Source organism: Bison bison, unplaced genomic scaffold, assembly GCF_000754665.1.
Source record: "Bison bison bison isolate TAMUID 2011002044 unplaced genomic scaffold, Bison_UMD1.0 scf7180017864180, whole genome shotgun sequence".
NCBI classification, from domain to species: Eukaryota; Metazoa; Chordata; class Mammalia; order Artiodactyla; family Bovidae; genus Bison; species Bison bison.
This window is the reverse complement of record NW_011494752.1, coordinates 15148517-15161220: the sequence shown is the minus strand read 5'-3', so window position 1 is coordinate 15161220 and position 12704 is coordinate 15148517. Positions and strand designations below refer to the sequence as shown.

Genomic DNA, 12704 nt, shown 5'->3' with positions numbered 1-12704 from the left:
GATTTTTTTTTTTTTTAACCTCTGAGCCACCTGGGAAGCCTGTGGAACTGAGGCCTCTTGCCAAAAGCTACCCGAGTAACAAGCTGGGAAGCTAAGCTCCTCCAGCCTCAGCAGCCTTCAGATGCTTAGTGCTAGCCAATCACACGGTAATGACGACCTCCCGGCAGACCCTGAACCAGAACCAGCACCCAGCAACACTGAGACAACAAATGCTCTACATCACTAGGACTTACGGCATCTGGTTACAAAGCAGTAGCCTCTAACACCTGTCTCTCTGCCCCAAACACAAGGTCCCCATCCGCTGAGTCCTTACCTTTTAATAATGGGATCACCACATTCTAGACCAAAGGACAGGTCTGGTTAGTAGCAGTTTACCTTTTCTAGGCAAAAGTGAGACAAATGGGCACAAAACTGTTTCTCTTGGATTTGGAATGTGGTTTGGGGGACGGGGGTGTTTAGAAATCAGGAGAGACTGGCACCTTGATTTATGTGGTAAAATAAGACATTATCCACTACGAAGTCCTTGAAAATCTTTACAACACTCTCATACCAAAGCTGGAGAAGGCAATGGCACCCCACTCCAGTACTCTTGCTTGGAAAATCCCATGCACGGAGGAGCCTGTTAGGCTGCAATCCATGGGGTCGCTAAGAGTTGGACACAACTGAGCGACTTCACTTTCACTTTTCACTTTCATGGATTGGAGAAGGAAACAGCAGCCCACTCCAGTGTTCTTGCCTGGAGAATCCCAGGGACGGGGGAGCCTGGTGGGCTGCTGTCTATGGGGTCGCACAGAGTCGGACACGACTGAAGTGACTTAGCATAGCATAGCATACCAAAGCTGGTAGCTATCTCCGGCTCCATGACATAGCCACTAAACACAGGGCTTTCAGCAAAAAGAATTTAATTGTGGCTCAGACTCAACTCTGATGATCCATGGAATGACAGAAACTCTAAACGCAGCTCAATTTCCTCAGATCTGAAAGTCACAGCCATGCTTCTTACTGACACAGGCATATTTGTTATCCCACTCTGTAGAGAAAAAGCTAAAATAATTACTAAATGAACTTGGACGAAGCAGATCTTCAGATTTTATCTTACTAGGAATAAACAGTATTCCAAGCAAATACGTCCCTACTGCTTTTCACATAACCTGGAAAGCCTCTTGCACTTCAACTACCTCTGAGGGTATTAGGTGTTAGGGTGGAGTTGTCCCCACCACCCCCAAATTCATATGCTGAAATCCTAATGTCTACTAGCTCAGAACAAGACTATATTTAAAGAAAGGGTCTGCACAAATGTAATTACGTTAAAATGAGGTCATAATGGTGGGCCGAATCCAACGTGACTGGGGTCTTAGAAGAACAGAACAAACATGCAGAGGGAAGACCACATGAATTCCCAGGAGATGGCTGTCCACAAGCCAAGGAGACAGACCTCAGAAGAAACCAACCCTGGCCACACACTGATCTCAGACTTTATCCTGCACTGTGAAAAAACACAGTCTGCAGTGCTGTTTCGGCAGCCTGGGCACAAGTAATACAGAGGGTTATCGGCTGCCTTTGTATACCGGGTTCCGTATGGTCTGGTCACTCACCTAGAGTCAGACATTCTGGAGTGCGAAGTCAAGTGGGCCTTAGGAAGCATCACCATGAACAAAGCTAGTAGAAGTGATAGAATTCTAGTCGAGCTATTTCAAGTCCTAAAAGATACTGTTAAAGTGCTGCACTCAATATGCCAGCAAATTTAGAAAACTCACCAGTGGCCACAGGACTGGAAAAGGTCAGTTTTCATTCCAATCCCTAAGAAAGGGAATGCCAAAGAATGTTCAAACTACTGCACAATTGCACTCATCTTACACACTAGCAAAGTAATGCTCAGAATGCTCCAAGCTGGGCTTCAAAATAGTACGTGAATGGAGAACTTCCAGATGTTCAAGCTGGATTTAGAAAAGGCAAGAGGAACCAGAGATCAAATTGCCAACATCCACTGGATCACAGAAAAAGCAAGAGAGTTACAGAAAAATATCTACTTCTGCTTTATTGATTACACCAAAGCCTTTGACTGTGTGGATCACAACAAACTGTAAAGAATTCTTAAAGAGATGGGAATTCCAGACCACCTTACCTGCCTCCTGAGAAATCTATACACAGGTCAAGAAGAAACAGTTAGAACTGGACATGGAACAACAGACTGGTTCCAAATTGGGAAAGGAGTACATCAAGGCTGTATATTGTCACCCTGCTTATTTAACTTCTATGAAGAGTATATCACATGAAATGCCAGGCTGGATGAAGCACAAGCCGGAATCAAGACTGCCGGGAGAAATATTAATAACCTCAGATATACAGATGACACCACCCTTACAGTAGAAAGCAAAGAGGAACTAAAGAGCCTCTTGATGAAAGTGAAAGAGCAGAGTGAAAAAGTTGGCTTAAAATTCAACATTCAAAAAACTAAGATCAAGGCATCTGGTCCTGTCACTTCATGGCAAACAGACGGGGAAACAACAGAAACAGTGACAGGTTTTATTTTTGGGGACTCCAAAATCACTGCAGATGGTGACTGCAGCCATGAAATTAAAAGATGCTTGCTCCTTGGAAGAAAAGCTATGAACAACCTAGACAGCATATTAAAAAGCAGAGACATTACCTTGCCAACAAAGGTCCGTCTAGTCCAAGCTATGGTTTTTTCAGGAGTCATGTATGGATGTGAGAGTTTGGACTATAAAGAAGGCTGAGCACCTAAAAATTGATGCTTCTGAATTGTGGTATTGGAGAAGATTCGTGAGAGTCCCTTGGACTGCAAGGAGATCCAACCAGTCCATCCTAAAGGAAATCAGTCCTGTTATTCATTGGAAGGACTGACGATGAAGCTCCAATACTCTGGCTACCTGATTCGAAGAACTGACTCACCGGAAAGACCCTGATGCCAGGAAAGGTTGAAGGCAGGAGAAGGGGATGACAGAGGATGAGATGGTTGGATGGTATCACCAACTCGATGGACATGAGCGTGAGCAAGCTCCAGGAGTTTGTGATGAACAGGGAGGCCTGGGGTGCTGCAGTCCATGGGGTCACAAAGAGTCGGACACGACTGAGTGACAGAAATGAACTGAACTATGGTCTGGTGGCTTCTAATTCCAGAAACCACGTCATCAGACTATTGCATGGACACAGTTATCCTGATTTCCAAAAACCGCCCATTAAGGAATCGTTAGAATTAAAGTTGCTTTGATTCTGGCCTTCTTAACTTTAACCAAGACGTCTAATACCAGAGGAGGGAGGAAAAACAGAGAAACAACTCCAGCTATTGAAGCAGAAATAGCAGAAGCTGAACAACTTGCTATCCAGGTATTGACTCTGAGAAGCTGGAAAAGGGAAGGCCATGTCCTGTGACACTGATCTTGCTGTCATTCAGGAAAATGTCCCTAGACGAGCTGTGCAAGCTGAGGGAGAAAGTAAAGTTTTCACTGAATTCAGAGAGTGGAATGGCTGAGAAGAAAATTTTAGAGACGTACCATCCCAATATTCTGTGATAATCTATATGAGAAAAGAACCTAAGAAATGAATGAATACACGGGCCTGTATAACTGAATCACTCTGCTGTACACCTGAAACTAACACCACTCTGTAAATCAACTACACCCCAATAAAACCAAAATATCAAAAATAAATAAAGAGAAGTAACAGTAGCGATAAATTATTCTGAGATCCATATACCATAGAAACAGCAAGGTACAAAGACAACAATTTACCACATCAAATTCCAACTTCACTTTGTTCAGGGTTAATTGTGCCCAGTGCTGTGTTAAGTACTTGACATGCACCTCATTTAATCTCCATGACAAGCCCAGAATTATTTATATCATCCCCAACCAAAGTGAAGAAATAAGTTCAGAGAGGTTATTAACAACACAACCATAGAATACATAACTATATATTTATATATAATAAACATACGATTTAAATTACTTTCCCATTTGTTTTTTCCTTTTTTTTGCTTTTCAAAATGTGACTACTAGGAAAATTTTAATTACATGTGACTTGCACTGTATTTCTGTTCACTGTTCCATACTACATCTGTTAGGGAGGAAGATACTTTATTTGCTTAATCATAGTAGACATTTAACTAGAAGTCTGAGGAACGAAAGGTTTCTGGCACTTTTAGACTTACAAAACGAGATGAGTTATCATTTTTCACAGTCTTTGCATTTCCAAATGATTCCAGGATTGGATTTGCTTGCAAAAGCTGCCGTTCAAGTTCGCCCTAAAAGACATCACACATAAACACACACATAAATAAAAGCAAATGTATCTTAATCTCTCTACTCCATTCCTCAAAGGAAAAGCAAACAAAACACTGCCTCTTTTCCTCAGTTTTCTCATTTGCCATCTAACAAATTTTGTTGTTGGCTTCTTATTCTCGGTCTTATGGGCTCTGCTAAAGGAAAAAAAAAAAAATCAGCCTCTATCAACTGACCACAAGGAGAAGAAGATGTCACATTGAACAGAGATGCTAAACATAAGGTAATAAGACTTGCACAGACAGGGCAACACCCTCATCTCCAAATTCAGAGATGACAAAAATGGTGAGGCTACTGAATTCTTGCTCAAATTTAAAAAAGCTAAGCATATCATATTTGATGTAGTGTATGCTTTATTCAGTGTCCTTACTTACATGCAAATTAAGCTATAAAACAGTTCACAAACAAAAGATGTAAGTATATTAATATGTGCTTTAATCATGAAATACAACAGAAAGCTGCATGAGAAAGCATGAAGCCATTTCTGGTCATAAAAAGCACTACAAAATGACCCTATGCCCGGGGAATAGAATTTCAGAATTATACTGAAATCCTACTTAAAATCCTTTTCCAAACACAAGTCTTACCTGTGTATTTTAAAATACCCACCATTATTCTAAACCTAAATAAAGAAATAAAAAACACTAATATGCTTCTCTAAGCCAAAAAAAAAAAAAGAGTATAAGGAACCTCAGGTAAGATTTTTAAATGAATGGCCAGTTGCCACGTGACGTGACACTATCATCAGACCCAAAGCCAGGAACTAGCATATACCATGAGGCAGTCTCAGCCAGTGGTTAGACGTCAGGAGGTGCCGCTCCCTCCGGGGCAAGGGCGGGGAATGTGCCTGAGGCCCGTGACACAGTGTGTACGCTAGAGCGTTTGTCTGGACTGCCGGGTTTCCCAGGTCTTCACCACAGTCTACAGTTGTGTTCAACAGAAACCAGTCAAGGACTGGTGCTGCCACGTGAACGTCATAACAAGCGTCAACTCATGTTCTCAGCTCTAGATAATACGCCCCCTGTACAGGGAATCTTCCTGTTTGTGGACTTCAAGGGACACCAGACTATTTCTGATGTAAATCTTTCTAACTCTATATGCTATCAAAGTTTCTCAAACACAGTATCCTGAACCAATGTTAACAAGGCTGAAGGTCATCATTAAGGACAGCAGCCACTGTGCTGTGACACAACAGAGAGCCTTTTCCCTAGAGGTCAGAGGTCACAGCCATCACTGAGTCTGTGGCCACCATCTTGCAAAGCCCTTGCTGCATGGGCTCTGCAACAATGCTTTGGGGTATAAGATTCCTTAACCTCACTGTGTGATAAGGGTGTAGAAACTGTCAGAAAAAATACTGACTGATAGATAGGTGGGGCATTGCATTTATCTGACACAGCCACAGTTAGCTCAAGGAATCAGAACATAGATTCCTTAAAACTACACACTATCCTATCAAATCATAATAAAAACACTTCCAATAATAATTTATCTTTAAAATGTTCTCCTAACTTGAAGACAAAACAAGAATTGTATACCTCATTTTAATATTCCCTAGACATGGCTTCAAAAGAGTTGTTTGGGTCAAGATAATTGTTTTTTTCCCCCTCCCTGGCGTGTATATGTTGTGTGTGTACACATGGTGTGCATGTGATCCACTGATCTTGATCCCATTCTTTCATTTGGCTTAAAGGCACCAGTTGCATCCTCTACATCAAGTCAACATCAAGTCAAAATAATGTTCTGTGAATGTCTGCTGAATGGACAGATAATGACAGGTCCAAGCACACTCTATCAGTATCTGGGGAGGGGATGGTGGTGAGCCAGAGGTGGCAGGAAGATTTGGATTAAGGGTCCTCATAGTCATTGTGGTGGGTGTGGAGATGTGGGTCCCAGCTATGGGGGCCACTCCATTAACAGGGATGTGGTGGTACTTCTCTTCCAATGGGTTTCTGACATGATTGAGCCCAATTATAGACCTCAAAGACTCAGGAATGAATCATATAAAGCTTGACCCAAAGCTAGTACTATCCAATACACAAAAATGATCTTTAGGTAAGAAATTACCACTAAATTTGATCATTGCTACACTGAATAATTCCATACTTAGGTAGAAAGTGCTTACAGCTCTCAACCAAATTATGAAGCCATTTATAAACCTCCAGGGCAGTGACTAAAGTGTTAACCTTTCCACTGGAACAGCACAGGCAATGTTCCTGTATTTCTATTCTATGTGGTAACAAGAAATGTCACTGTGGACCATGGGGAAAAGAAATTACTATTAACTACTGAAATTATTTTTAAAGTTCTAAGTATTTAAATTATTAGTGCTTTAAAGGTTTGCCAATCGTGATAAAAACTACACCCCTGTGTTTATTACATAATGTATTACATGTACTTGCTATATGATAGATACAGAATGAGTTTGAAGTTGGTGAAAATAGAAAAAACACAAAAAAACCACACACACACACATCTTTCAAAATTCCAGTTCAGCCAGCAAGGGGACTCGGGCTGGCCTCCTGCTGCCCTCAGGCAAAGCTGTGGCTTTCCCACTGACCACAGAGTAGGGTTGGAAGCTGGTGAAAGTGAAAGTCACTCAGTTGTGCCTGACTCTGCGACCCAATGGACTATACAGTCCATGGAATTCTCCAGGCCAGAATACTGGAGGGGATAACCTTTCCCTTCTCCAGGGGATCTTCCCAACCCAGGGATCGAACCCAGATCTCCCACATCACAGGCGGATTCTTTACCAGCTGAGCTAGAAGGGAGGCTCTAGAATACTGGAGTGGGTAGTCTATCCCTTCTCCAGGGGATCTTCCCAACCCAGGAATCGCACTGGGGTCTCCAGCATTGCAGGCAGATTCTTTAGCAACTGAGCTATGAGGGAAGCTGGTGGCAGCAACTACTCACATGTTGAGAACCAATCTCCAGGATAGGCTATAATTTCTGTGCTTGCCACTTGCTATCTGTTACCCTTCTGTCTCAGTTCAAGGCAGTTTAGACCAGGAGATACAAAGTCATCTGGAAGCTGCCATCTGACATGGCTGACTGAGCAGTCGGTGGGGAGGTGGGTGGGCCTGAAGAGGCCATTCTCGGGGGATGGTCAAGTTTAAGAAATTAGTTGTCTTCAAACCAGCTCTGAAATTGCACCTGGTCCAGGCTTCAGAGTGGCCTTGAATACCATGCCAGACAGCAAGGGTCTGTAACAGCGACACACGATGAGGGAACTTAGCCTGAAGATCGACTTGCAGTCGGCTGGGGCATTAAGCCAAATGACAACTCATTTTGTTACAACAAGTAAAAGTTTACAGGTAAACGTTTTACTTCTTAAAATACTGTGGCCTTAATTTTGAAAATTTATTTCTTATATTTGTTCATATGTCTATAGTGAAGATGAAGTTACAAAATACATTAAAAACAAATGAACACTTCACAGTGCTAGGAGGGCCTCAATAAAAAGACAATGACAGGTACTGACCAGGATATGGAGAAACTGGCATGCCCATACATTGCTGGGAATGTAAAGTGGTACAGCCTCTACACAGAAGTCTGGCAGTTCCCCAAAACGTTAAACAGAAAGTTTCCACAACCCAGCAATTCCACTCCCGGTATACACCCAAGAGAAGTGAAAACGTATGTCCGTGTGAAAACTGATATATTGTGGCATTATTCGTAATGGTCCCAAAGCGCAAACAATCCAAACGTCCATCAACTGATGAATGGTAAACCAAACATGACGAATATAATATAACGGGTTGTTATTTGGCCGTAAGAAGGAATGGAGCACTTACACATGCTCCAACGAGGACAAACCTTTGCAAACATTATGCAAAGTGAAAACCAGTCACAGAGAACCACATGTTACGTGATGCCACTCACATAAAATCCTCAGAACAGGTGGATTCCGAGGGACAGAAAGTGATTAATGATTTCCAGGGGGGACATGGAAGGTGATTCCTATGGGTAAAGGGTTTCTTTTTGGGGGCCATGAAAATATTCCAAAATTGATTGTAGTAGTAACTGTGTGACTAGACTAAAAAATAAACAAACCCCACTGAACTGTATGCTTTAAAAGGGTGAATTTTGTGGGACATGAATTTAAACCTCAATAAAGTTGAGGGAAAAAGAGCCAAGAGCAAATAAAGATTCACAAGATCTGGAGGCTACAAATGCCTTTCCTTTTTTTTTTTTTTTTAACAATTTATACTGCTGTTTAGTGATAAAATGCTATCAATTTATACAAATGGTTCCTGGGAATCCAAGTAAGTTTTGCCTATAAGGTTCAACATAAATTCAGAAACCAGTTACAGGGAACCAAAAGAAACACTGACCTGACAAAGTAAAACCATTATTTTATGGCAGTCATCCTCACAATGGGGTGAGGAAATCAGGCCTAGGGGCACTCAGGAGAGGATGGGGGTGTAGGGAGAGAAGTAAGCTCCTGAGATGACCCTCCCCAGGGTATGACCAGTAGTCTCTAGGCTCAGGAGTGTCTCATATTCCTCAGTGTGCTGGGGAAGAAAAATTAATGGAGAACCAGGGGTCTCCTCATGTTTCTAAAGACATGGCATAACTACTACTTGACTAGTGTTAAAATAAACTTGGGAAAGCAGCACAGAAGAGTCTGCACAGAGAACATGCAGAAAGACATGCAAGTCAGCAACAACAGCACAGCATGGCCTAGAGAAGCTGGTGCCTTCTGGAGGAACCTGGCTTGACTGGACCCAAAGTGAAATCTCGGGGTAAGCATGCTACTCACAGGGGTCCACTCTGTAGTTGTTTCTGACATTGAAACACAACGTTAACGATGATGATGTATGTAAGCCAAAGGATTAGGAAACCTAAATCTGTAGGTTAATTATTTAATGCTATTTTGCTAGTGATCTAGGTACATATTAAAAGGTCATTTAGCATGTACTCTAAAGCTCAAAGAAAATCTGGCTGCTGGTCTAGAGATTCCTTCTTTAACTGGCCAAAGAGCCTTTCACGATCATGTAGGATAGTGATGATTTCATTCATCCTCCCAATTCACATCACTGGTGTGGTCTACAGTTAAAAGCAAAGGAACATCATGGGATTTTATGGGTGTGGTACAAGCTTTGGCATCTGAGAATCTCTTAAGAATTCTAAAGAAAGGTATCTGAAAATCTGTCTGTGACTATTCCTTTAGAGGCTTCTGATTGCTTCTTCATGGTGATAGGTTGTTTTCATAACACTATCATTTACTGCTTTATGCTAGCTTTGCAGCAGCATGCTTGCAGAAAGACATACAAACCAAAACCATTCCAATGCTAGGGAAAGGGTTAGTCCAGGTGCAGACACCTCAGTCTATCTAAGACATGCGGCTCAGCCCTGCCCTCCCCCTCTATCAGGACATGCTCTGGTCCATGATCTGCCAGATGCTATGCTCTGTGGGGCTAAAAGCGAGGCATCTGATAGGAAGAATAACACTTCTCTACAACTTGCCCAGGACAAAAAAATTCTAAATTTATATATTAAATACAATGAGACTTTCAGGTTACACATATCAGACCACACAGTGTTAACAGATCAGAAACTGTTACAGCTGCAACCCTAAATTCAAAATTTAATATACGGCATGAAGTTAGGTTTCCACATGCTTAAGAAGTATTAAAGTGATTGTGCCTGGCCACTGACACATGAAACCCTAAGTTTACAGGCTTCACAAACATATGATTCCAAGTCATAATGAAAGGGTAAATAAACATCAAAGTTCCTCTAGAAAACAAAGGTAAAGCAAAAGGGCATGCTGCTTCTCAGGAACAGTGAGCCTCAAAGCAACACATTTTCAAAAAGAAACATTTTGTTCATAAGAAATTTCGCTCAGAGCTGATGGTATTTGTGCCTAGTAGCGACTCAGTCTAAAGACAGAAATTAGTGCAAACATTCATGACTAAGAAACAAAGAAAAGCACTTGCCTGGTGTTTCACTGGTTTAGGTGATTCCTGCTGCTCAGTTACAAACAGACAAACGCAAACGTTAGCAAGTTTGGGTCTTTTCCTAGCGGTAAAGCCACATCCAAAGCACCAAGTCAGCGTGAGGGTTAGAACTGTGACAGCGGGTTTGGCTGGCATCTCTCAGGGGGTATTAACGACTACATCTGCAAATCTACAAGTCAAGGGTAACTGACGTGTTATATTCTTACACCTTTTGTCATCAATTCTCCCCCAAATTTCTATCCTGCCCTCAGGCTGCTGTTGGTGGTAGCTCTCTAAGTTCAGAAAGAACCACTGAAAATATCTGAGGATATTTCTCTGGTGGTTAAAAACTGAGAAGTCTTCATGAGCTTGCTTATTGACCTCTAACAATCCTTACCACAACTCTGCAAGAGATCGGGCTTTGAGTTACAACCGTAATTTCAGTTTGCCCTGTTGGAATTGCCAGTTACCAGCAATTTCTTGATGTCCTAGCCCCTCCTTGCTGGGGGCGACAAGGAAGCTGTCAATAAAGGCAGTGCACTGAGCACCCTCACTTCCTTATTCTTGTTTCTGAAATTACTAAAGAATAAATCTAAGGGTTTTAAAAACAAGGGCAGAACAAAAACTTACAGGAATATTATGGTCCTTTCGTCCTTTGTGTGAAGAAGCAACATGAGCAAGGTACTGAATGACTTTCTTAGTGTTTTCTGTCTTCCCGGCACCTGATTCGCCCCTGGAAGATATAGTAACACAGTCTGCTTTACAGAAAGCATAGCACACACATTCCCAACCTATAATCAACAAAAGTAAACTGATTTGAAACTAGAATTAGTAAGAAGTAAAAAGAGAGTAAGTAGGGGAAAAAAAGAAACAAAACACAACACTATCACCAGTAGCTGGAAAATGATTTTTAAATGGTATAAATTAAATACATTCTTTTGGTAGATGCCAGTTAAGAGGACAGAGGAAAATGTTCACAACACTTCCCCACCTGTGCTAGGTATCAGTGGCTCTGCCAGAAAAGTGAAGTTTATTAGAATGTTTACAAAGAAATTCCTCAGCACCAGAAACATATCCAGCACTAGAACCAGAATTTCTAGAACAATTAGACTAAGGTAACTGAATCTGCAGGAATCGAATGAACCCCAGGATCCCCGCTGATCACGGACAGCATCTTCAAGGCCTGAATACCTTTTAGGCTCATCCGTCAGAGCTGAAGATGGTTCACTCCCCTGGACCCACAGAGCATCTTGTACATACCTCATACATACAGCTTTTCTATTACTATCACCTACACTGTTAAATCCATCTATGTTTTCCTTCCAGGACTTTGATGTCTTCACTTTTTACAACTATATTTTAATTAATCGAAAAAAATGTACAGTCTGAGGTCAAGTTGTTATTTTTTTAACTTTATTATTTCTGGCTGTGCTGGGTCTTTGCTGCTCCTCGGGCTTTTCTCTAGTTGCAGCAAGTGGGGCTACTCTCTAGCTCAGTATGTGGGCTTCTCCTGTTGCAGAGCACGAGCTCTAGGGTGTGTGGGCTCAGGAGTTGCAGCTCCCTGGCTCCGAGCACAAGCTCAGTAGTTGAGATGCATGGGCTCAGGAGCTCCACGCAGAAGGGATCTTCCTTGATTACGGATCGAACCCGTGTCTCCAGTATTGGCAGGTGGGTTCTTTACCACAGAGCCACCAGGGAAGCCCTGAGGTAAATATTTAATCTCATTTTCCAGTCACATGATTCAGCTCACATCCCATTATCAATGGCTGACCAAGACACTGATTATCTTGGTCAAAGTGATTTGAAATGTTATCTTTACCTTACACTTATGACTTTATTCCAAAGCCAATACCCTATGCAGTATTTCTGAAGTATGACTAACCACATTACCCATCATTGTTTTTTAAAACCTCAGAGACAAGTAGTCTCTGAGGCTTATTTTTTTCAGATAAATTTCAAGTATTTTGTTCTGCTATATCCCTCCCCTGTCTCCTCCCACCTGCCACCTCTATAAAAACAGGCAGACAGAATTTTGAGCTAAATAATACACATGCTGTTTTTAGGAGAAATGATGGCTTCATCGCTCAGTTAAATTCAGTATTTTTCTAAGTTCAAAACAAGCAAGGACCCAGGTTTGTCTTATTCACCTATTAAGTCATAGTGCCTAGCACAGCAAGTACTCAATACATTCTGTTGAATAAAAGAATGTAAGTCTTATATGAGTTTATTTCTAGGCTCTATTTGATATTTTTGGTCCTGTCATTAATGTCCTTTTATCATCATTATACTTTCTACTTGGTCATCATTGGTACCTGCTAATGAGTTTCATTCATTCCTTTACTCAACACATTTCCAAATCAATTCAGGCATCCCTTAAGTGCTAGAGATTGAGCTGTGGATACAATCTTCCTGGAGCTCAAGATTAGAAGAGATTTAAAACAAACAAGAAAAACAAATTGGGCCT

The 12704-nt window shown here is 41.6% G+C and overlaps 1 protein-coding gene across 3 annotated transcripts in view; it reads right to left on the bottom strand.

Moving 5' to 3' along the window:
* MYH10 (myosin, heavy chain 10, non-muscle) overlaps window positions 1-12704 on the bottom strand; it is a 122200-nt gene that overhangs the window by 66688 nt on the left and 42808 nt on the right. For all 3 annotated transcript variants that reach the window (XM_010843030.1, XM_010843029.1, XM_010843031.1), the window contains exons 5-6: window positions 10871-10973; window positions 4172-4264 (exon numbers count right to left, since the gene is read on the bottom strand). In XM_010843030.1, coding sequence (XP_010841332.1) covers window positions 4172-4264; window positions 10871-10973 — 196 coding nt within the window. The remainder of the gene's footprint in view (window positions 1-4171; window positions 4265-10870; window positions 10974-12704) is intronic.